This window comes from Bubalus bubalis, chromosome 6 (genome assembly GCF_019923935.1).
Source record: "Bubalus bubalis isolate 160015118507 breed Murrah chromosome 6, NDDB_SH_1, whole genome shotgun sequence".
In the NCBI taxonomy this organism is placed as follows: Eukaryota; Metazoa; Chordata; class Mammalia; order Artiodactyla; family Bovidae; genus Bubalus; species Bubalus bubalis.
In genome coordinates, this window is record NC_059162.1 from 104,284,337 (window position 1) to 104,309,246 (window position 24,910).

The 24,910-nt window shown below is 56.2% G+C and overlaps 1 protein-coding gene across 7 annotated transcripts in view; it reads left to right on the forward strand.

The window, feature by feature from the left end:
- The window catches only part of HIVEP3 (HIVEP zinc finger 3), a 561,080-nt gene extending 536,764 nt beyond the window's left edge, over positions 1-24,316 (forward strand). For 6 of the 7 annotated variants that reach the window (XM_044945171.2, XM_006050940.4, XM_044945170.2 and 3 more), the window contains 4 exons: positions 6,170-6,345; positions 12,669-12,755; positions 17,004-17,902; positions 19,440-24,316. In XM_044945171.2, the coding sequence (XP_044801106.2) occupies positions 6,170-6,345; positions 12,669-12,755; positions 17,004-17,902; positions 19,440-20,249 (1,972 nt within the window). In that variant the 3' untranslated portion in view covers positions 20,250-24,316. The remainder of the gene's footprint in view (positions 1-6,169; positions 6,346-12,668; positions 12,756-17,003; positions 17,903-19,439) is intronic. The other variant, XM_006050943.4, reaches the window with a different exon arrangement.
- The last annotated feature ends 594 nt before the right edge of the window (positions 24,317-24,910 follow it).

Sequence of the window (24,910 nt, forward strand, 5' to 3'; positions counted from 1 at the left end):
GCCAGCTCACCACTCCTCCCCAACACGCTCCCTCCCTTCTAGTGCCCTGAGCCCCCTGTTTGGTCAGGAAGCAGTATTTCTGTTTATTGGATAAATTTAGAGGGTAAACAGGGCTTCCCTGGTAGCTTAGACAGTGACGAATCTGCCTGTAATGCATATGACCCGGGTTTGATCCCTGGGTCAGGAAGATTCCCTGGAGTAGGGAATGGCAACCCACTCCAGTATTCTTGCCCCTCTGTCTCTGAGCTGCCATAACCACTCATTCTCTTGCTCCAGGGCCTCCCGGCCTGGCTTCTGGGTGAACAGCAATAGTGACAGGCCGCTCACTACCTCACAGGGCAGCTTCACTGCTGAGTCTTCATCTTATGCAGGATCCAAGAACAACAGCTCACCTATCACCTTGCCTGAGATGCCATTTAATTTCCACTGCATCCCCTCTTCTGGAATCCAGAGCAGAGGGATATGCCATCTCCTTTCAGAGCTGTGCGCTGAGTTCCCAAGTGCTTGGGCAAAACTTCAGGTTTCAGAAATGCCTACAAAAAGGCTGGAGCCACTACCCAAGGGGTCACGTGCTGAATGGTCAGAGTCAGGCAGCTCAGCATCTCCAGTGGCAGGACTGGAGGGGAAGCTGCTGAAGGCAGGGGGTCAGACTGTGTCATCCGTAAGAGCACTGGGGTCAGAGCTGGGTTCCGGTTCCTGCTTCACCACTTTCGAGCTGCCTTTGTGGCTTTGGGCAAGACACACAACCTCTCTATTTCTGTTTCCTTCTCTGTCAGATGAAAATAATAAGACTCCCATGATGAAGGGATTGTGCAAGATTCTCTTTCTTTTCCTTTGAATCCGTGAGTCTCAGAGCTGCAGCATAAGAATGAAAACAGACCCAGAAGATTCTGGCAGCTCCACTCCCCTCCTGGGAGCCTCACTCCCCTCCTGACCCAGGGCAGTGGAACAGGAAAGCTGCTTCCAGGCGAGGGTTCAGGACCCCTGGTGCTGAGTAGTGACCTCAGGCCCTCACAGCCCTGGGCCTCAGGCAGTCAAGCTCAAGGTCTCTCTAAGACATTTTGGAATCCACAGAAACAGCTTTTTTTTTTTTTTTTTTTTTTTTTTTAAGACAAAACTAAGCATTTTCCAGACTGGCTGACATCCCTGGCTCGTCAGAGCAGCAAAAGACAGGCAGGTGGTGGGGCTCAGACAGCCGTAAGTCAGCTGTACCCAGGCTAGGCACAGGCAGGGGGCCGGGAGGGCACTTCCTCTGCGGCTGAAGGGCTGCCTCAGCTGGAGGGTGGAGGGGCCAGCAGACCTGGGAAGCAGGACCATGCCCCTGGGCGCTGCACCATGCATTTCTGGCTTCCTTCCCTGGCTCTTTGCAGGGCATTTCTCTGCAGCTGTCAACACCCTCAGTCCCACCCAGCGCTGGCAGCCTTTCAGGAGGGCTGCAGGAGAGCAGTGCTCTTCTCCTCTGTCTGCAGTCGTACAGGCCCCTGGGCACCCCAGAGAAGGAAGGTGCTAAGGAAACCTTGGTCAGCATCACCTAAAAGCATCCAGGCAGCGTCTGTGCAGGGACAGGGGGACAAAGTGGAAAAGTCGCTGGTGGTGTGATCTTGTCCACATCACTTGAACTCCCTGGGCCTTGGTTCACATTTGTACAAAATGGGAACAGTGGCCAAGGGCTGGTGGGAGGGCTGAATGACCTCAGGCCTGTGGCAGTGACTGGTGCACCTAAGGGCAAAGTTTGACTGTTTTCGCTGGAAGGGAAGTGCTTTTTCCAAGGTTGCCCAGCACGTTCACGCAGGAGCCAGGACTCAGATCCGGCTCTCATGCTGACCTCTCCATGCACAGAGAGGTCCCTACCAGAAAGTGGGGAGCGTTCTGGCAGCCCGTCCACCGTGGTTGGGAGGGACTGGCTGTGTGCCGCGTCCGTGGGGAGCCCACAGTGTCAGGCTGAACTTGTGCTCAGGGACTCGTGAGAGCATCTTGGCTGAGGGTCTCTAGCAGACATGAGGAAAGAAGGCCCTGGCTTGGCTCCCGTCTGTCCAGCAATGCCTACCGAGCACTTGCAGGGCATCAGGCACTGTGCTAGGCCCGGGGGATGCACCAGTGGATGAGGCAGACGTGTCCCCCCCTCCATGGGGCTAACGGGGACCACCCTGTGAGAGGCCACAACAGTACACACAGCTCGACAGGTGCCGTGAAGGAGGAGTGGGTGGGACCCCCAGGCCCACGGGTGTGTGAGAGAGGGCTCTGAAGGAAGGGGCCCATTGGCAGAGCCCTGAAGGAGACAGACAGATAGTAGCCGGCGGTGGCTGGCGGGGGTCGGGGGAGGGAGTGCAGGGGGAGGTGGAAGGCCAGAGGAAAGGGACTCAGAGGCACGGGATGACATTCGGTGTGGTTGGCGGAGAAGTGCCGTGAAGGGAAGAGCTGGAGGGGTAGCTGGACCAGGAGGTGCCCCGGGGCCTTCAGCACCCGCTGAGTGAGGGGCGGGGCTTTACCGGAGCGCAGTGGGAGGAGCATTTGAGTGGGCCCTTGGGCTGGGAGGAGCGGCAGGATGGGCGGTATTTGGGGAGAGTCCCCTCTGGCTGTCTTGTGAAGACGGTATGCAGCAGGGTAGGAGAGAGGATGGTCTGGCCTGTGGCCGCCCGGAGGTGGGCCTCCCTGGAACACATGTCGCATGTGGCGTTGACAGGCCATGGTGATGGACTGACCAAGAAGACTGAAGGGTGGGGAGGCACCAGGGATGCTGGCCTGGCCACACCGGGTGTGCATGCCATTTACTGATGCGGGGACCCAGGAGGCAGTGGTACAGGTGGGAGTCATGGAAACAGGATTCTGGGAACGTGGGCTGCAAGGTGCCTGAAGACCACCGGGGAGACGCCAAGAGGGCAGCTGGATGTACAGCAGAGCGGTCAGAGCTGGAGAGACAAGAGGAGCCTTCAGCATCCGGGGGAAAGTCAGGTGTGTGTGGAGGAGCTCATCTGGAGGCAGGTGTGAGGGGAGAAGCGTGCAGGTTGGTACCGGCAGGGAGGGTGGGGGTGCAGAGAAGGAACTTGCCGAGGAGACCCGGTCACCAAGCCAGCAGGGATCTCCAGATGGTAGGCAACGGGGCTGACAGGGTAAAGCCACTGTCACTCAGATTTAGCAGCCCGTGACATTGACAGGAACAGTCAGCAGGGGAGCTGGGCTGGGGTGGCGAGGAGGCGTGACTGCCAGCAGGACGGCCCTTTCCAGACTTGGGCTGAGAAGGGAAGCAGATGGAGTGGTCACTGGAGCCGGCTGAGGTCTGGGGGGCGGGGGCTGCTGTTGCTTGGTACCAAGAGGACTGAGCCCCCGCGCACAGTGGTGGGATGTGTCCAAAGGTGGAGGCCTGAAGCTGCAGGGGAAGGGGTGGGATCTTATAGGGAGACCCCTATAAGGGACCATCCAACCTCCAGCACAGACTGGAGGGACTGAGCCCGGGCTGGGAAGGGGAGGAGGGCCCAGCCAACACCGGACAGCTGCCCCACACCTGTCCCTGGACTTGGTCCTTTGGGAACCACCAAGCTGCACAACCCCAGTTACTGGCCTTTGAGGAGCAGAGAAGTCAGAGGCTCCAGGCTGGCCAACCCCAAGTGCCCTCTCCAAGTCCTGGGAGCCCGGGGGCCACCCTTCCCCTGCTCTCCATCACCTGACTGCCTCCTCCTCTCACCTCTTTTCTCTGGCTCCCTAATCACATTCTCTCCTGGTTCCTTATCAGGATCTCTCTGCTTGGGGGTGGCTTTTGGCACCATCTTTCTACCCACCCTTACCTTTGGGTGCTTCCTGGGCCCTCTCACTATCCTTTTTCTGTTTTCATACTTTCTTGAGTAGTCACCTGCCTCCTCACAAAGCTGCACGTCCCATCCTGAGTCCCATGGAATTCTGGTTGTGTGTGGACATTTCTTCAATTCTCTCATGAGCATCTCACATTCAGTAGTTAAGGACTAGACTCCTGTACCATTTCTCTCTAAGCCGTGGCTGGTACCACCTGAGCTAGCTAAGTTGAAATCTTTGTTCCTCCTGCCTGGTGCCCCCTGTATCATCCAGACGGCCACCAGGGTTTGTAGATTCTACATCCAGAAGGCTTCGAATCCCTGTCATACAACACGTGTGCCTTGAATCCAGACTGTTTCTCCTCTTGCAGACCGTTCGCCATGGCACCAAGGAAGTATCTTCTGTTGAGACTTTATGTTTACCTTTAAGACAACTTTAACCAAGTCTCAGCTTTTTGGCATGGCATTCAAGGCTGATGGTGATCCAGTCTGCCCGGCCCACAAACTCTCCAGGCATCTTAACACTGAAGCCCGTGCTGCTGGAGTCCTGCCTTCTTGCCTCCATCTCTCGGCATCCTCTCTAGCCTCTCCCAACCCAAGGCTGTGTCCCAGCAGGCTGTGCACTTTCCATGCAGCGTGACAAAGTGGCGTCCGGGGTTGTGTACCTGCCTTCTCACCCCACCCCCCAAGTCACAGCACCACCCTTGGGGGATCGAGCAGAGTCCTTTCTCTGTGTACGTGTGTGTCTCCACTTGGGCACCCACCTGTGGTTTAAACTCACTATTGAGGGAGAATGAAGGGGCTGAGAGTAGCCAAGGTCGACGGACTGTCTGCCTGCTTCCGAGCTGTCTTATGTACCAAGGGAAGTGCACATGTGGTAGAAATTAGGGCAGCTGGAGGCCTGGGTGGGAGGGGGTGAAAGACAGGGGACCCATAGGCTCCATCGTCGTTGGAAGTGAGAGGGGAGAGGCTGTCATGGAACCTCCAAGCAGGGCAGCGTGAAAGTGGTGTGGTGTGTGTGTGCATCTGAGCGTGAGCGCTGGTGAACACGGTGCCTCTGCCTGCCGGCTCCCTCCCTCAGAGTCCCCTCCTGCAGGCCCATCCTGGTGACATCCTCTCAGCTGTGAGCTGATGGTCCCAGCGGAACAGGACTGAGTCCCAGCCGCTGTCACTTCCTCACCTTCCCCTACCCCAAGTCCCCTCCCTGCCTCTCTGAAGCCCCACCCAGAGGCTGGGTGGGAGGGAGATGTACAGGTGAGTGTGGGCACAGGCAGGCCTCCTGCTTGGCATAGGAGGCAGACTCTGCAGGCTGAGAAAGCCGCACCTCTCCTAAGGCGCCTATGCCCTCGGACCCTGGGTCTCACAGTCAGAAAGCTCTTCTCCTGGAATTATGCCAGGATTCCCTCCATGGGCCCTGCCGCAGCCTTCCCATCCCTGCCAAGACACTCACACGCACATCTACAGCGTTAGGCCAACGTGGCGTTCTGACGAGGATAGTATCGAGTGAGCTTGTGGGACTCATGGGTTCCTTCTAAGTGGAAATAAGAGCATTCTGATTCACGGCCAAGAGTGCAGTAGCCCTGAGGCCCAGCAGGCAGGCCGGCGCCCCAGGAGGCTCCTGCAAGCTGTCGGTACTTCCTGCTAGGACCCCAGGTGATTCCTGGAAAGAGGCCAGGTGGCTGGAATCTGGGTCCTGAGAGCTTCCCACTCGGCTCAAGACGGAAAAGACTGGGGAGAGAGCTTCGGGCCCCGGGTGTCTTGACTCTGAGGACCGGGAAATAAAGTGCCCTCTGCTCTCCCGTCACGTGCGCGTCTGGCGGGCCTGCCAGCGGACTGTTTCGGTGCTGGTCGCCCCTCGTGGGGGATGGGCAGACTCTGGGGCAGGCAGATGCAGAAGTTCTGTCCCTTTCTAGCTGTGGGAGCCTCGGGCTCTCTGTGGAGGTTGTGACTGAATGTGGGCAGGTGTCCGGCACAGGGTGAGCATGGCTCAGTGGTGGCTGCCGGAGCTGTGGCTGTCATCTGTTTTAGTCTCTTTGTTGCACGGTGGCCCAGAGTGGCTGCTCTTTGGAAGCAGAAGCTGGTGCTGAGGCTGGATCTGGGCCAGAGACCCTCTGTGCCCCTGTGGCTTCCCTCCCGGCCCGGAGCACCAGGGCCTGCTGCCTCTGAGGGAGAGGAGGGGGTGCACCCCCTGCCCCCATCTGAGGTCAGGGCAGGTGCAGGGCTCCAGGCGGATTCCCCACCCCTGGCTCTCTCTGCTCCGCGTCCCCCTCTCCCCCTGCCCCTAAGAGCTGGATGTGGCCAGGAAGCGCGTGCATCTTCTGAGGTGGGAACCTGCCTCCTCTCCTCCTGTTTTGTTCCTTTACCATGACGCCTGTTGCTCATAGGTACAAATCAAACGAAGAGTATGTATATGTGCGAGGCCGCGGCCGAGGGAAATATGTTTGTGAGGAGTGTGGAATTCGCTGCAAGAAGCCCAGCATGCTGAAGAAACACATCCGCACCCACACTGACGTCCGGCCCTATGTGTGCAAGCACTGTCACTTTGCTTTTAAAACCAAAGGTAAGAGACGGTCAGCGGAGCGCTGGCCCTGCCCGCTGCAGGGAGCTCCCCTCTGGGAGCTCCAGCACAGAGCCCGGGGCCTGGACCTCTCTGCCTGGGGCCTGAGCAGCCCTGATTTCCAGGCTCCGCAGTTACAGAGCAGCCCGCTGCAGACGGGGCAGTGGCACCGTCGGCTGCCCAGCCTGTCCTCTTAGATCCCACACTGGCCCCATCCACCCTCCACCCATGCGATTCCCACCACGGCCAGGCGGTGGCACTCTAGCGCACAGCTCCTGGTTTTGTATTTGATCTCATCACCCTGCTTCCTTTTGCATGTCTCCTTAGCCCTTTATCCACCGACCTGATGAGTTCCAGCATCCACACTGGTCACTGCCACTCTTGAGTTTGGAAATCCATTCCACCCCGAGCCACTTAACACACTCGCATGGTCACTTCTCATGCCAGGCTTTGCCTCCACCTCGCCTCACCACTCAGACTGTGTTCCCGCTCCGCCCAGCTTCTCCACAGCCCTCAGCACTGGGCCCGGCTCTCCCCTCACCCTGACCAGCAGCCCTGTCATTCTGCCCTGGCCACACAGCACCTCAAGGTCAGCTCAGGCTCTGACAGTCACCTGTGAGAGGAAGGCAGACTGGCCAGTGAGGGTATGAATCCAGAGGGCTGTGTCGGATGATGCGGGCAGCCACGGCTGCTGCAGCCACCCAGGACCCAGGTGTGAACCAGTGAGACTGAGTCTGCGAGGCTTGGACAGAGTGTTTCTCTATCCTCCCACGGGCTGCCCCTACAGGGCAGGAAAGGCATCTGGCCCACTTCTTCTTTCCTGGTAGCTGAGTAGACCAAGGTGCCTCAGAGGGAGGCCTGGGCTCTCAGTAACCCTGGTGGCTTCAGCCTCTTGTGCTTGGCAGATTTCTGGCTCAGGATTTGGGCACGAGGGTCCTGCCTTCCCCTTCGGGCAAGTTGGGGGCCTCCACGACAGCCCCCTCCAGGGCCACGTGGCTTTTCAGTGGATGCAACTTGAGAGCAGGTTCGGCTTTGGTGCCCATTAGCCTTCCTTTTGTGGGTATAGCTGCTCCCAGAGAGAGAGGCTGGGTGGCTTTGAGGAGGCCCCTCCGGACTTTGAGTCTTCCTTCTTCTTCCTCCTGATCCCTTCCATTCTCTCAGTGCTAGGTTGGGGGCAGTTTATCTCACCCCCTCGCTCACGGCCCCCTCTCTGACTGGGTGCTCATCTCTGGTCTGCTGACACCATTAGCCTGTCCTCCTCTGTCCTCGGCGCCATCATTCCCAAGTGGAACTCGAACTTTTCCGCCAAGGTTTTGGTTAGAATACAGGCGACCATCCTCCTTCCTTGCCCTGACCCTCTTCTTTCTTGGTGTCTCATCAACGACAGTCCAGAGGCCCAGAGAGGACCGATTGGCCTGCAGCCCTGCCATGGGCAGGACAGCTCGCCTAGCAGGCCTCGGTCCTAGTCGTGGGCTCCGTGCCCCACACACCCCCTTCAGCCCCACTTCCTCTGGCCTTAGGGGGCCAGTTGGGAGTTTCTGGAGGAGAGAGGTGGAGATCCAACAATTGGATAGCCATTGACGAACAATTCAGATAATGGTCTTTGACTCTGAATGCCAAAAGCTGTTTGTCCAAGCCCCACCATGAAGGTAAAGAAAATGAGCCCCCCCCCCGCCCCTGCCCAAGCCAGAAATGACTGTTAAAGCTGGAGCTGTAACTATCAGCTAGGACCCCTGCCTCTGGGGCATAACCCCCACCACCTTCCTCTCTTCCCCTTGTCTGGACAGACTGGCAAAATCAGGTGGCCTCCAGAGTGGATCACTGCTGGCGCAACTCCCAGGCTGTCCAGGGGACCACACCATTCTGTTCTCAGCGTGACGAGCCCAGTCCTGAGAGCGCCCCCTCCACCGCACCCCCACCCCCACCCAGCCCAGGGCCACACAGAGCTGCCCACCACCTCGGGGAGCCATCATCCTCTATGTGAGACTGGAAAGATCCATTGAGCCAAGTCCCCAGCCAGAGCAGTCTCCCAGAGCAATCTCTATTCAATTCTGTCTGGCTTTATTGAGAGCAAAGGCCTGTTCTTTTTCTGCCAAGTCTGAAAGAGGTCTGGGTCCCTGGCAAGAACACCCCTTTTCCAGTAGATTCCTGCATTGGAAGCCACATAGCTGAGCTATCTGCAGTCCCTTCCTGGGTCCCCCTGAGCCCTGGAGGGTCCAGAGCACATAACCTGCATGGAGTGTCAGTGGGCCCTCTGAGTGCCCAGGGGGTGGAGCCTGGGATGAAACCTGGGGGTGGAGCCCTGAAGGCCCCACCCAGGAGGGTTTCCTCTCACCCTGTGATGGGGCATGTGCTGAGCTCTCTGCCAAGGCTCCTAGACCCTTCTCAAAGACAAAAACCTTCCAGAGCCAGAGCAGTGAGTGCATCTGAGATAGTGGAATCTCAAACTCTGGGAGGTAGAGAGGGGCTAGTATGGGCGGTGACAGATGGAAGCAGAGCCAGCTCACTCTTGGCTCTCTCTGCATGAGGCAGGACAGTGAGGGAAGCCATGAGACGCTGAAGCTCCCCTGACTCCTCAGACCCTTCAGCCATCAGCCCAGATACCAAAGGAGCTACTCCTCTCAGGGCTCCTGCCTCCGTCCAGCTGCCTCCGTCTCCTCCGTCCCCTTGTCCTTGGGCTCAGACTCGCCAGGCTGCATGAGAGATGAAGCTGGGCCCGGTGGTCTTCAGGGCCCTCCGTCGCCACTACCTGTCTGCACCGGCTAGGGAGCCTTCCTGTCCGTCTGTCTGCCTGTCTGTGTCTCCGTCTCTGTGTCCGGCACTGTGACAGCAGCTCCGGTCCTGGGCGCTAGCCCCGGCTTGTCGCAGTGAGTGAGGCCGGGGAAGGCCCACTGGGATGTCCCTATGGAGGTCTGGGGTCATGCGTCCTCTTCTGAGAAGATTCCCCGAGGCCAGCAGAAGGGCTGTGGTGGGTACAGGCCCTTGCGCCGATCGCCTGCGGACAGAGCTGGCAGTGTGGAGCAGACCTCAGGGGCTGAGAGAGGGTGGTTGGTCAAAGCCCAAAGCCAAATGGGGTAGACACAGTCTTCAGCTGATGCTCTTGGTGGAGGATCCACCTGTGTTCCAGATGCCCATCATTTCCATCCACTTGCCTTTCCTCCTTCATTCCAGGATGGTCAGGTTTGGGGTGAGGGGGCTGGGATGATGTGAAAAGCTGTGAACTCTGCTTGGAAAGCTGAGGCTCTGACCCTTGACAAGGAAATGGTGTCCAGGCCAAAAAAAGACACCTGCAGCCATTTGGTTTGCCTCCTTCAATTCACAGAGGAGCAGGCAGGCCTACAGAGGGGACACTCAGGGAGGGTGCTGGGTAACACTCAGGGCTGCACATCCGCCCCTATGTCCCCATGGCCTATCCCGGCAGCCACTCAGACTCCCAGCTCCTCTCTGCAGCCTCCGGGGCAGGGGCAGAGGAGAAGCTGGTGCCCAGGGGCTGCCTGGCGCCCTCTCCTGGGATTGCTGAGCCCAGACAGACTGGTGGAGGCATTTACATCTCAGCCATCATCTCAGCATCTCTCTCTCCTCCACAACCAGCGTGTGGCTGTGGCAGAGTCTCCCGGGTGCTCAGTGAACACTGACCGTTGGGGTGGAGGGGACACACAGAATGGGAAGGAGGGAGGTTCCACGCAGTGGCATCTGCTGTCTGCCAGGCACGCTCTGTTGCCACTCTACATGCGTTTGTTCGTCCACTTCTCCCAGCATCCCCATGAGGTAGGTACAACTTTACAGTTGCAGAAACTGGGGCTCAAAAGGTTAAGACACATGCCCAAGAACACATAGCTAGCAAGCGACAGAGCCCAGACTCAGACCCAAGGCCACCAAGCTCCTACATGTCTTGGTCTGTCCCACCAGTATGGAGCACACAAGGCACCTGCAGTCCTGAGACCCGGCTCCAGACAGGGCTCTGCGCTAGCTGGCAACGTGGCTTTGGCTGTTTGGTTCTCCGTGATGGTGAACAGGAGCTGTCCCAGAGCATCCCGTCACCTCAGACAGCTGATTATCTCGTCTAGTGGCATCATTAGCACCAGGGCCAGGAGTCAGAACAGAAGCAGGAAGACCCTGGACCTGGTAGGGGGTGGGTCACATGGTCTGTGAGGTTCCTCCCAACACTTTACTTCTGTGATGAGAAGAACATTTCCCACTCACGGTTATTACGCACCCATAGTGTGCTCAGCACCTAACTTGGTTGAGTAAGAGACCCAACCCTTCCGGACAGAACAGGTCCAACAATAATGTCATAGCCAAAATGAGCAGTGTGCATGGTCCCCTGGGGTCTGGGGTATTCAGGGGATGGCAGGCTGGTCTCAGAACCTCAGGGGACGTTTGGTCTCTCTGGCCTATGTAACACTGCAGCTGCCTTGACCGCCCCCTGACATCCTGCTCAGGCTTTGCCTACACACAACAGTGGGGCCAGAGGCCCATGATGTTGGACAGGGACGTTGGGGGTCCCCCAGCCCTGGCATGACTCTGGAAGTTATGGCTGTGCTCCCCATTTGGCCAGTAGAAGATCCAGTTTTCTGTCCAGTTAAAGGGAGAAAATCTGAGGGAAAGATGGAGTCACAGACCAGGATGAGCAGGAGGGAAGGGGCAGGAAACAGCTTCTCTCCATCACTGCTGCCCTTGACCTGTACACCTCAGGCAGCCTCAGCTTAAGGCTCCTGTTACCTCTGAGCAAAACTTTAAGGTTCCTTAAAATTCTCAGAATAATTAAGAAAAACCCTTTGGTTCATGCATGGGTGCTGTCTCCCTAGTCACCCACCCATCCTCCCGTTGATCCATGTCTCCCATCCTCGCATCCTAAGAGCTTGTCTTCCTCTCGTCTTCCCATCTTCCCCTCTCGTCTGCCTCTCCGCCTCTCTCCTTTGTCCTCCCACCATCCACCCTTCCATCCTGCCCGTCCTTTCATCCCCCTCTCTGTCTGCCTTCCCTATTGGGTGTGCTGACTCCATCCCTCCATCCAGCCAGCCCTCTCCCCCTTGCCCAGGTCGCCTTCTCTCCCATTCTCCATCTTCTCATCTGTTTAGGGATCTATTCCCCTTCTATCCTTCTATTTATTTTTATCCTCCATCTGTCTGTGCATCTGCTTATCTGCTCATCGAGTATCCCACCCGTCTGTCTGGATTCTTCCTCTTCATCCTGTTTGTCACTCCATATTTCCTCTTACCCACTTCTCCATCCATCCATCTATCTGTCCACCAATCGTTCTATGCATCTGTTCCTGGAGTCCCTTCTTCTCTCTTCCATCTATCTGTTCAAACCTGCTAATAAGATGAGTGAGACAGAGTTCCTGACTCAAGGGCCTTGTGATTTATTATATGAAGGACCATGGAAATATAGCCATCCCTAGAGCAACAGTGAGCACATCACAGTTGGAGGCGATTGGTGAGCCCAAAGGAACATCGTGAGGCATCTGGCCAGCATCCTGAGGCGAGCTGGGGCTCTCCTGCTGGTCCTTCGCAGAGCGCTCCTGCCCATAGGGCTTTGTGACCTGTGAAGTGCTGTGCACATGTCAGGAGGAATCGGTGTTGCAGAGTTTCCCCTGATTCCACAGAGCTTCTGGCTCTGCTCTTCAGCCCACTGTGGACAGAGTCAGCCACCCCCCGAGGGCTTTGTAGTCATGGGGAGAATGGAGCCTTTGCTCAGCCTTCCCTGTGTCCACCACCCTCGGCCATGTCTGCATGGCAGTGACTTTGGAGGCCCAGGAAGGGGACATGACTCTCTAAGGAAGTCAGGACTTGGACCCCAGCCTTGCGGCCCCTAGGTCCCTGTCTAGCAGACTTCACTATGCCTTCTGCCCTTTCTCCATGTCTATTAATAGCAGTAACTTTGTCCTGGTTCCTCCTCCCAAACCCTAAGATCCCTCCCTGTGGGCTGGCCTAGCAGTGGCCTCAGCCAGAAGGACATCCTCAGCACCCACTCCCATGCTAGTTCATGGGCTGGGTCCCTGCTCTCATCGCAGCATTTGAAATGGTCAGTAATCCTGTCACCAGCTCCTGGGCCCAGGGTTAAATCAGAAAAACTTTTGCATATGACTTGTCTTTTAATCTCCTTTTGTTTTTTTTAACCAGCATCTCACTTCCTCATTATACCCTCTGTCCGCTCACAGCCCCTCACCCACCCTACCCAGCTCCTCTGTACCATCGTGCACGGCGGCCGTGGCTGCACCCCTGACCTGAGCACCTGGGCAGAGTAATGTCCCGGCGCCGCCAGGCACCACCCTGGTCCCCTGCCCTCCAGCCATACCTGAGTCTGTTCTCATTCCTTTCCAGGGAATCTGACTAAGCATATGAAGTCGAAGGCCCACAGCAAAAAGTGCCAAGAGACGGGGGTGCTGGAGGAGCTGGAAGCCGAAGAAGGTAATGAATTGCCAACTCCCTCCTCCCCCTCCCCCTCTGCCCACCTTCCCCTCCCTCCCCTGGCCCCCTTGCCCTCCCTCCCCCTCTTTTCTGTCCTCCTTGCCTCTACTCCCCCTCCCCTTCTCCCTCCTCACCCTCTTCCTCACCCTCTTCTCCAGTCTTCCCAAATACAAAGAGACAAAGGCTAAGTTCACGGAACGATGGCACCCACGCCCCTCCTTCTTACAGCACGCTCCTGGAGCCAGAGCACTTGAGCATTGCTAACTGTCACGCAGGTAGAGCACCCGGCACCCGGTGGGTGCTCAGTGAATGTATGGTGGTTACATTAATACACGAGTATTATAGTCAACATCGATTGAGCATCCACCCTGTCAGGCATACTCTAGACACGTGCGTGGTTATCTTGGCAAACCCTCACAATGACACAGTGAGGTACATACTTTTATATGCTCCACACCCACACTCACACCTCCACACTCTGGACATGGGCTTGGTGCTCAGGTCTTTTAGAGCTAGGGGCTTTCAAGAGACCCAAAGCCAGGCAGACCTGACAGCCCCCTATCACCTCTCAATCCCACCCCACATCCCAGCACCACACCCCAGCCTCAGTCCCCCAGTAGCAAGATTAGAGCCGTATTAGGGCCAGTTTCTGTGAAGACAAGGCAGAGTGGAAGGTGAGTCCAAGTCAGCATGTCTGGCTGGGCCCTGTTGGGCCTCAGCATCCAAGAAGGAGGCCAGAGCAGCTCTGGCGGGTAGATAAGCAACCAGAGATATTCCTTCTGCAGTGAGCAAACCTTTGGCCAGATCCCCTAAAATCAGGGTCAAGAGAGTGTGAAAAAGAGAGGTGTGTGTTCCTGTGTCTTGTTTCTTTCTGTTTATCTGATTTGGGAATGTATGTGCAGTCTTAAAAACAAGTTAGGTCATATTTCCTTTTAGGTGAAATGAATCAGCTTTATTGAACAGAATACAGTGAACTCAGAGCTGTGGCCTCCAAAATGAGAATGCGGGGTTACTGAGTTGATCAAGAAAGCACGTCAAGCCATTTACAGATGTCTTATTAAGTCCTCATAACTGTGGTAGAAACTGGTGTCACTCCTTTTTAAACTGAAGACATTTAGTAAAGCTCAAACAGGTTATGGAAGTTGCCTGAGGTCAGACAAAAACCACTCCATGTGGCTCCATGCCACTCCAGTGCCTGGTGGGCTGGACAGGGGAGCTGCACCCAAGCCCAGAGCCCTGCCTGGGTGGGAGGCAGGGTGTGTTCACTAGCACCGCACCAGGGGTCCACTGGGTAAGTTCAGCTTCATTTTCCCAATGAGGCCGAAAATGATGACCAGATGACCTTATTTGAGAATGCATGAAATCAGTGCAATCGTTCTAGAAATAATTCCTGCCAGCACCAGCCCTATTCTAAGTCCTACTCTAGGTGCTAGAGATTCTTCAATGAATGAAATATAGTTCCTGTCCTCAGGAAGCCTGCATTCTAGAGGGGAGCCGGGTAGTGAACAAATGTGGAATAGGGCAAGGGCCTTGGGTATGAAATAAAGCATCCATGACAGGTAGGGAAGTGTGGGGAGTGACCTCTCTGTTCAGGTGATGTGAGCCGCGAACATGAGGCAGGGGGTCAGGAAGCCATGTGGAGCCTGGGGAAGGGCTCTCTCTGCAGGTGGAACAGCAGGTGCAGAGCCCCCGAGGACAAGAGTCGGAAAGTCAGAGACAGCTGTGGCTGTGAAGGTCAAGGGATGGATTTAGCCGCCTGGTGGAGCGACTGCCCTGACTCTGTACGCAGAGGATGGCCGGTAGGGGGCGCGGCTGGAGGCAGTGATGCAGGCTGAGCACGTGAAACGTGCTGTTAGGTTTTGCTGACACATCAGGGCGGGGGGAGGTGGAGGATGAACGCATAAGAATAAAAGAGCCAAGGATGGTTTCCGAGGTTAATGGCCTAGGAAACTGGAAGGATGGAGTTGCCATTTCCCGCGATGATGAAGATTCGGGGAGGAGCTTGTCTGTTAGACGCGAAGTGGTTGGGAGGTGGCCAGGCCGGCGCTGCAGCCCCGCCCCTGAGGGTGAGGAGGTTGAGCACCAGCGCCACCGTGTGGCCAGACCTCCCCAGCGCCCCGGCGCGCTTCGTTCCACCCGTCCCTTGGCTCCAGAGAGGCGGGACTTTGTGGAGATTGACAGTGAGGGGCATTAGGAGTTGTTGATCAGCAGGGGCCTCTCGTAGAGTTCTGCAAGAGCCCAGATGTGGGGGGCCTGGCGAACCTTGTGCTGGGCAGGGGACTCTTGGCTTCCGTCACTCCTGAGCTGGGTGCCTAGGGCAGGGCACCAGCCCTCTGTCCCTCAGCGTCTTCATCTGTTACAAAGAGACTTTAGGATCTTTCCTGCTGAATATCAGGAGCCGCTGATCCTGACTCCCTGACTGGTAGCACTACCCCTCTGACCTTCAACTGCAGCATGAGATGCTGGCCGTGCTGCCTGTGTGTTGAGGTTGTGGGGTACTTGGGGTGAGAAGAGCTGAGGTTTATTGGGTACTTACTGAGGTTTATTGGGTGTCAGACCCTCACAATCCTCTCAGCAGCTTCATGACGTGGCTTTTATTATTCTTACCCCCCCCCCCCATTTTACAGACACGGAAACTGAACCCAGAGAGAAAAAGTAAATTATTCGACATTGCTCAGTAAGGAAGGGGTGGGACTGAGATTCAAACCCAGACCATTTCCTGCTTCTCGGTGCATAAAAACATTTTTAAACTGGCAGTGTAATGATGTAGGGGTTATAAACCTTAGTCCTGATTCAGCCATTACTTTCTGGGTGACCTTGGGGAAACATTTGCCTGCTCTGGGCATGGGTTTCCCCACAGGTTGACGAGAGGTGAGGCTAGGTGAACTCCTGGGGCTAAAGTCTTAGGGTAAAGCTTTAAGGTATGTTTTGCTCCCCCCTCACGGCCCCTGCTCTGTGGTCCCCAGCCCCTTCCCCTTCTCTGGTCATTCTGCTCCCAGCTGCCAGGAGGTCATGCCCTTGGCCTCCCTTCGCCTGGCAGCTCCACGCCGCAGTTTTTATCTACATCCTCTTGCATGCCGACTGTCATCCATTGTGTGCCTCGTACTGCTGAGTGCTGAGCTGTTTGAAAGCACAAATGCTGGGCTTTCTGGTCCCGGTGCAGCTTGGCATAGTGGGGTCCAGAGAACCATGGTGGTACCAGTGACCTGAGTCAGCTCGTGTGTCCAGCTCTCTTAGTTAGTAGTTGAGTGGGTGCTGACATGAGCTTAGTGTTGGGCCAGCAGGACCCAAATCCCCAGGATCCTGCCAGGTGGGCGAGATGTTAGCGGAGCTCTCCCCAGAGTCCTGATTGCTGCCAACTTCAGAGATGCCCAAACTAGGCCTGCGTCCTGTTAGAGCTGACCCCGCTGGTGGGGCTGCCCCAGCAGAAGTCAGACCAGGAGGCTGGTATTTCAGAGCTCTACTCTCTTCCCCAGCTGGGAGCACCAGGGGTTCTACAAGCACCTTCTCTGGACATGAGTGGCTGGGAAGAGGCCCTCTCCGCAGGCTGAGGTCAGCTTAGCCAAACCTTCCAAGGGAACAGGGCCTGCCACCTGCCAGATGCTATTGTGCCAGGCATCAGCAGCGTGGCCACAGTGGCAGGTGTGTATGTAAACTGACCGTGCCCAGTGCTGCTGGCCCCGCCAGCATGGCTGCTGTATTCCAGAATAATAGATGTCTCCATGAATGTGCTGAGTGGCTACAGTTATTAATATTTGAGCCCTTGATATGTGCCAGGCTTGTGTTTCCTCCTCCTAGCAAACCTTATGAGATGAGACTGTCACATTCATTTAGCAAAGATGGAGACAGAGGCCCAGCAGAGTGACTTAACTTGCTCTTGGTGAAGCCAGGACTGAATACTAACCAAAAAGAAAAAGAAAGGAAGGCCTGTCTTGTTTGCTGTGGTTTGATGCCAGCCCTACTACTTACTTTACCTGGGCAAGGTGAGGTAAACTGTCTCATCTTAGTTCCCTGTCTGTAACATGAAGATAGGAATAGTGCCGACCGGGCAGGATTATTTGCGGATTAGGTGAATTAACGCACATGCAGGCTCTAGAGCTGAACCTTAACATGGTAGATACAAGGTCATTTTTGCTGTTTACAAAGTGTTCCCGTACCCTCAACGATCTTGGCTGTCAGGTGGGGTTTGTGGCACAGAGCAGCGTGGGGGGCGGCTGTAACCTCGGGCCTCCTGTGTCTGTCCCTCAGGAACCAGTGATGACCCATTCCAGGACTCGGAAGGGCGAGAGGGCGCAGAGGCCATGGCAGAGCACCAGTTTTCAGACCTGGAAGACTCGGACTCGGACTCGGACCTGGACGAAGACGAGGATGAGGATGAGGAGGAGAGCCAGGATGAGCCATCAGGCCTGTCCTCGGAGGCGCCCCCGCCTGGCCCGCCAGCCACGCTGCTCGCAGACTCCTCACCCGTTCAGGGCCCTCAGCCCACAGAGGCCACCCGGGGCAGCTCAGTCTCAGAAGCCGAGCGCTCGGCACCCGGCAGCTGCTCCACATCCAGCCAAAGCATCCTGTGCCTCCCCCGGCTGGCACCGGCCCCCCGGGGCCCGGTGGAGAAGGACACAGGCTCGGCCCTGAGCTCCCAGGCCCTGTCCCCGAGGAGGCCGTGGTCCCCAAGCAAAGAAGCAGGCAGCCACCTACCACTCACCCCAAAACACTCACTAACCAAAAGCGACTCGTCTCCCCAGCGACATTCACCGGCCCGAGAGCCACTGGCCTCAGCCCCGAGTCCGCCTGGCTCCCAGAAGGGCCCTCTCCCCTGCGGGTCCCCGAGACTCGAGCTGTCTCCTCTTGCCCTCCACCCCCTGGGAAGGGAACTGCCTCCTCGAGCGCGCCTGCCCCCCGAACGCAAGGGCGCTGCAGACCCAGGCCCCCCCAGACACTCGCCCACCAGGAGATGGTCTCCAGGCCAGGCCGAGTCACCACCACGGTCAGCGCTGCCAGGGAAGTGGGCCTTGGCAGGGCCGGGCAGCCCCTTGGCGGCCGAGCGTGGCCCAGGCTCAGGGCTGGCCCCCCGGGCTCTCTACCCGCCCGCGCCTCTACCTCACAAGCTTCTCGGCAGAAGCCCAGCGGAGACCTACACCTCCACGTGGGTGAGTTGCTGTCCCCCAAGTGGCTGATGGGTGGGGGGCCGCGAGCTCACACCTCCCTGAGCGTCACACCCAGAGCTGGACCCCTGCCGGTTCAGCGGTTACCAATAAGGCGTGCACTGGGCACCACTTACACCAGGCACTGTGCTGGGTGCCTGAAAGCAGTCAGCTGTGTGTCAACAGCAGCGGAGCATGGACTGCGGAGCTGGACTGAAAGAAAGTGAAAGTGGAAGGGTCAGTTGCAGAGTCATGTCCAACTCTGTGGACTGTAGCCAGCCAGGCTCCTCTGTCCATGGGATTCTCCAGGCAAGAATACTGAAATGGGTTGCCATGCCCTTCTCCAGAGGATCTTCCCCTCCCTGGGATCGAATCCAGGTCTTCGGCATCACAGGCAGATTCTTTACCGTCTGAGCCACCAGGGACTACCTGGTAGGTTTTTAATTCTGGACTACCCAGAATTAAATCCGGGTTCTGTCACTTACGAGCAGTGTGGCTTTAGATGTGGTATAAATACTCGTGCCATCTCCTCCCACCCCATTTCCACGTATTCTTTGAGCAGATGGCAGAGCCCAACCAAAATCTCCACGTGTCCAACATGACTGCCTCCAGCAGCCTCCGAGTCCCTTCAGCCAGCTCCTTCCCTTCTTCCCTTCAGCAGCATCACTGTCGCGTCAGCAGTGCCATCTGCCGTCCGTACAGTCCAGCCACCCCATAAGCTTGATCACTGCTGTCACAGCATCACTGCCCCCACCACGGCCACGATCCCCGGCACCGACACCATTATCATCGTCCGCTTACTTTTCCCCTCCCAACACCTTTTCTGTCACTGGAGTGTCACGACCCAACACCTCTACTCACCGCCAACAGCGTCAGCACCATCACTCAAGCTATTCAAGCTCCAGGAGTAGTACCATCCAGGAATCTTAACTTGGTTTTTAATTTGGGGCTCAAGTTAAAATTCCTGGTGGTGAAAAAGTGCAAGTCGCTCAGTTGTATCCGACTCTGTGACTCCATGGACTGTGTAGAATTCCCCAGGCCAGAATACTGGACTGGGTAGCCTTTCCCTTCTCCAGGGGATCTTCCCGACCCAGGGATCGAACCCAGGTCTCCCGCATTGCAGGCGGATTCTTGGTGGTGGGAGGAGGTTAAGAGCCTGGGGTGGGAACTCATGTTCAAGGGTAAAGTTGGGTCAGTATTGTTTAAGGAACAAGAGAGACAGCAGAACCAAGAGAAAGGGCCAGCGCATGGAAGCCAACAGAGTGCGCAGCCCCATTTTCTGAAGACGAACGCGCTGGCCAGAGCGTGGGGACCTTGGTTCCTGAGTGTGCCTATGGCCACTATAGGGCTGGAGACGGCCCATTCCAGAGAGGGCACCCACCCAGGGCGGCACTGTAGGCAAGGGTTGGGACTCAATGGTGGCCCAGCTCAGCCAGGACCTGCTCTGTGATCTCACCAAGCCCCCTCCTCACTCTAGTCCTCAGGGTCTCCAGGTGCCCAGCAGGTAACCCTCGCCTTCCTCTGTCTTCTTTTCTGACCCTAGCAGAAGGCCGAGTCGCCAAGTCCGTCCTGTTCACCTGCTCCCGCTCATCCTCTCTTCTCCCGACCCTTCTCGGCCCCCCATGACTTCCACGGCCACAGCCCGGCCCGGACGGAGAACATCTTCAGCCACCTGCCTCTGCACTCCCAGCGCTTGACCCGCGCCCCGTGCCCCCTGATTCCCATCGGCGGAATCCAGATGGTGCAGGCCCGGCCGGGGGCCCACCCCATCCTGCTCCCCGGGCCCAGCTCGGCCTGGGTCAGCGGCTTCTCGGGGGGCGGAAGCGACCTGACAGGGTCCCGGGAGGCCCAGGAGCGAGGCCGCTGGAGCCCCACCGAGAGCTCGTCAGCCTCTGTGTCCCCTGTGGCCAAGGTCTCCAAATTCACACTTTCCTCGGAGCTGGAGGCCAGGGACTACCCCATGGAGAGGGGGAGGACGAGAGGGGGCCTGGGCAGACCTCCCGACTGGGAGCCCCGTGTGGCCCAAGTGCCCACAGAGCCCACGCCGACGCACAGCCCCCGCACCCCACCAGAGACCTCACCCCGGGCACCCCCAGGCCGCCGGGCAGAGTCCCGGAGCCCCCACCTGGAGTCACCGCGGGTGCCGGCCAACCCTGCGGCCTCCGCCACCCCACCGCTGGACCGCAGCAGTTCCGTGGGCTGCCTGGCCGAGACCGCTGCTCGCTTCCCAGCCCGAAGGAGGAACCTCTCCGGGGAACCCAGGACCAGTCAGGGCTCCCCCCAGCCCTCGGGAAGTGGGGGGTCCGGGGCACCTCCACACCAACCGGAGGACCAGGGGCCCCGGAGCACTTAGCCTCTCCCTTCAGCATCTGGTTTCTGGTGTTTGGCAACAGACTTTTCCAGCCGACTTCCTCAAGTCATCTTGCTGTCACGGGCTCCCTGTCCCATCTGTTGATCTTTCCAAGCAGCTTCTGCTCAGCCCCCGTCTGTCTTATCTTCCCACCTCGTATGCAGTTACCTGTGCCTTTTTCTATGACCTTTTGTTGCTTGAAAAGAAACAACACACACACAGACATAAAAAAAATCCCACGAGGAGACTGAGGCTGTGAATATTTAGATGGGACCTCACCCTGGGCCACTGCGATCAGCAACCCCGCACAAAGCTGGCAAGAGGCAGTCAGTTGCTGAAAGAAAGGGGATGCACTGAGGGAGAGACAGAGGAAAAAAAAAAAGAAACTTTTAAAAATATATAAGTAAATGTAAAAGCAAGCACGCCTATGTACAGAGTTTATGGTTCCTATTTATTGCTGCTTCATCCCACCCCAGCTAGTGGCCTCCACTGGCTGCTAGCAGAAGGGTCAGCGGCCCAAGGCAGAGGGACAGGCTGGGAGACTCCATGGGCAGGCCCAGAAAACTCCAACTTTCCTTTTCCAAAGACAAGGTAAATTTTCCTAGGATTTCAACACAAACTATTTGGAGCAGGTAGAAGGTAGTTGCTGGTTGGGTCCCCAGGGCTCGCAGATACCCTGGTGGTCTGAATCGTGATCCCATTATGGCATTTGACCCATAGACAAATCCCCCCACCCCGGCACCTCTACTCTGCACCCTGCCCTCAACCTTTGGACTGGGAAAGGAGCCCTGACCACCCATCTCCCGGTTCCTGAGCACCTGACCTCGGCCTTGCTCTCAGGGCCCCAGCCATTGCTGCGCCTTTGTTCTAGTAACTGCCCACAAGGCTGAAGGGACAAGGCCTAACCCCTGGGGGTCAAGATCCAAGGTGCATTGCCTTGCCATTCCCAAGGCCAGGCTTGGGCTTCATTTCACATTTGGTCCCTGGGGTACAAAGGGCTCTATTTCCTCCATGACTGGGCTTTTCCGGTACTTAGCACTGGAAGTTTCCAAGGACTCATTTCTGGACCTCTTTGCAGCAGGACCCGTCCTCCTATTGGCGTGTCACACACTGTCAGGCCTCTACTATCCCCAGGAAGTACCCAGAACCATGACTGGTGGGAACTGCCCAGGCCTCCTATTGGTTGGCTTAAATCTCTTTTAAAAAATAAAATTATATATGTGTATATATACATATATATATATATAGAAAGAGAATGGTGTTTGATATTTCCCCTAGCCTCCTATTGTCCGAGGTCATTTCAATTCTTCTCCAAAGCAATCAAGAATAACTAGTGCCTCATTTCTCCTCCCCATCTCCTCCTTTAAGAAGCTGCCCTGTATTTTCTGGGGCAAAAGCCTGCTTTGTAAAAAATAATAATAAATAATAATAACATGACTAGAAATTAAAATCCCAAGTTGAAATATAGAACTTGAACTCTAGCATGTTTACCCAGCCCTGGGATAGGTGGGGTTTTACCCAACCTCCAGAAATGATTTTCTTTTGTCTCTACCAGGGGGAGAAAGCACAAGGACTGTGGTCATAGCCCAGCCAGGCTAGGTGCTAATGCCGCAGAGCAGGGACCTCCTTGGCTGGTCCTCATTCCTCAGCCAGGCTGTATGAATCCTGTGGCCAGAGGGGGCTCCTGGGCTGTTGAAGTTGTTTAGACAGGACACCATAAGGTGCAGAGGGCTACACCAAGCAGAGGCACCTCTGTGGGCTCCTACCCTTGGGCGTAATTCCCTCTTCCACCAGTTCAGGACTTTTCCTTCCTTGGACTCTGCTGCCAGGACAAACTAGCCAGGCCACCTGGTTCATTTCCCTCTGGCTAAGACAAAAAGGGGACAATAGGGACGGGCTTCCCTGGGAGGGGGTGGCTGGGCACCAGGGTGCTGAGGCTAGGGTTAACCAGCACTTCCTGGCTGCCTGACCCAGGGTCTGAAGCTCTTGGTCCCCCTGGAAGAAGGCTAACAAGCCCAGCCTTGGCTATGCTGGCACTTGTGGGTCCTGGCAGAAAGCTGGAAGGAGCCCCGGACCCCAGTCACAGCCTTGGCCAGAGGCTGGGTTTTTCCTTACCCTTGCTTTCCAACCTTACTCCAGGGCGGAGGTGAGGGGCATGGGAAGGTGGCTGCCTAAGGACTGGAGACTTCAAGGGCTGAGGCCTGGGAGCTGGATAAAGGGCATTGCTTCAGCCCAGGCTTGAAATCTTCCTGGGCAAGATCTTCCAGCTCCTGACCTACAGAGCAGCAAACAGGGCTCTGCTAGAGTAGCCCCTGACCTTGTGGGTAGCCAGGCCCCTCCTCCAAGCCCTGCCCCACAGCTCTCCCCAGAGCATCATTCCTCTGGTTCTCAGACAGCCCACCCACCTACTAAGATTTCCTTCCTGGAGCCCTAGTCATGGCTGGTGGCGGTCAGCAGGGGAGAGCCAGGCACAGGCAGAGGGGATGGGGGCCAGGAGTCACCAGAGACCCATTTCTCAATGACAGACACAATGTGCAAGCAATCTGGCCAAAAGGTTGTTGCCCTGCACAGGCACCCAGAGAAATGGACTTGATGCCACCCGCCTGGGCTGTATGTCACTGGGCATGGCTCTCACCCCCTCTGCCTCATTCCACTCCTGCTCCCCCAAACACAGCTGCCAGCTCGCACGCACACCTGCATGATAAGGGAAAGACTCTCACGTCACACCCTCCTCCTGCCCTGCTCCCAGCCACTTGCACATTTCCAGCCTGCCTATGACACTGTTGTCCCTGTTAAGGGACACAGTGGAGAAAGCAGTGCTCATTGTTGGCACAGACACCTGTGCCTGTTCTGCTGAAATGTGCAGGACAGTCATTCCTGGGTACAGGCTGGCTCTGGTCCTCGGGTGTTGGCAGCCTTGAGGGCTGGAGACCAACTTGCTGGGGTTTCAGAGCCAGCCCTTGTCATGTGGATTCCAAGCCAGCCGGCCCCCAGGCCTACCCTCCAGGATGCCCTTCACCCTCAGGACAAGCTCAGGGTCATTCTGGGCACTAACCTGTTCTTCTCCAAGGCACCTTTTACAAGCCTACTCCCCCTGCCCTGCCACCCGCCAAGGCCCCTACCACTAAGACCCTCCAGGAAGTCAACAGCAGTGAGCTGCCCACTCTCCCACCTCCATCACCCCCAACTTCCAGGCCCAGCAGTCCCTTCCCCTCTCTCTGTGTTAACAAGTCTGAAAGATTTAATTTCTGGGTCCAGGTAGCCCCTGCTCCATCCTCACCCAACCCTTTTGAATAAGAATAAGCAAGATAACTAAGCTGAATTGCTTTCTAGTCCTTTCTCCAGACAAAACCTCTTCAAAGTAAAAGTCCTGCCTGGACAGTCGTCCTTGGAGACAGATCTGCAGCACTGACCGAGGGGAGAAAGTTCCCAAAGACCTGTTCCACCAATTCTGCTCCTGAGTCGTGAATCCTGTCTGCTTTCCATCAGAAAACTGCTTCGGCACTTATGATCACTTTACTAAGCCTAGTGTTAAAAAAGGAAGAGAAAAGAAACAAAAAAGAAATGTATAGGCAAATGTAAGATAACACGCTCTCTGTAAGATAGAAATTTGCCTTTTTTTTTTCCCCTAAAAGGTGTATGTATTCTGTATGTGAAATTGTCTGTAGAGAGTTTCTATGTTCTTAAATGGCAATACATTCCAAAAATCGTACTGTAGATATGTACAGCAACCACACTGGGATGGGGTAGTTTTGCCTGTAACTTTATTTAAACTCCAGTTTCTCTACTTGCATCTTGCAATGTCGGTATGGTATATATATCAGTGCAAAAGGAAACAAAAACAAAAACAAAAACTCCCACAGGTCTAAAGCACAGAGTCTGATGTACAAAAAGAAAATACTGCTCAGTATTGATGTGTGACCTTTGTTGTAAATTACATCTATACTGTGAATGAGAAGTTTTTACAAGTATAATAATTGCCTTTATTATAGCTCTGGCTGAGTGTTCAGCCTGAGGATATTTTTTAAAAAAAACAGCACGTTGGAATAAATTTGAAAATCCCAACAGAGGCCTGCTTGCCTGGCTCATGATTTTTCTTAGGGCTGTAGAATGTCAGAGCTGGAAGGACACTCGGAGTCCCAAGTGCTTCTTTTGCTACAGAGAAATCAGGGCCAGGGAAGGCGAGTGGCCAGGCCATAGTCACACAGCCTGGGATTCCAAGGGCCCCGCCCTTCCAGGCTTGGCAGGAGGCACGGCTACACGGCCATGTGGTTTGGGGTCTGTTTTCATTTCCTAGGGCTGCTGGAACAAATGAGCAAACTAAATGGCTTAAAACAGCAGAAATGTGTTCTCTCATGTTTCCGGAGGCCAGAGGTCTGAAACCAAGGTTCCTGGGGAGGCTCTGAGGGAGGATCTGGGCCAGACCTCTGTCCTCACTTCTGGGGGCTGCAGGCCATCCTTGGCCTTTGGTTTGTCGTTGCAGCACTCTCGTCTCTGCCTCTGCCTTCGTTCTCGCTGCCTTCTCTGTGTGCTGTCTAAGGGGTCCTCGTCACTGGACTTGGGGAACACGCTCATTCAGTATGATCTCATCTCTAGATCTTTAAGTTAGGTATATCTGCAAACACTCCTTTTCTAAAGGAGGTCACACTTACATGTTCCAGGGG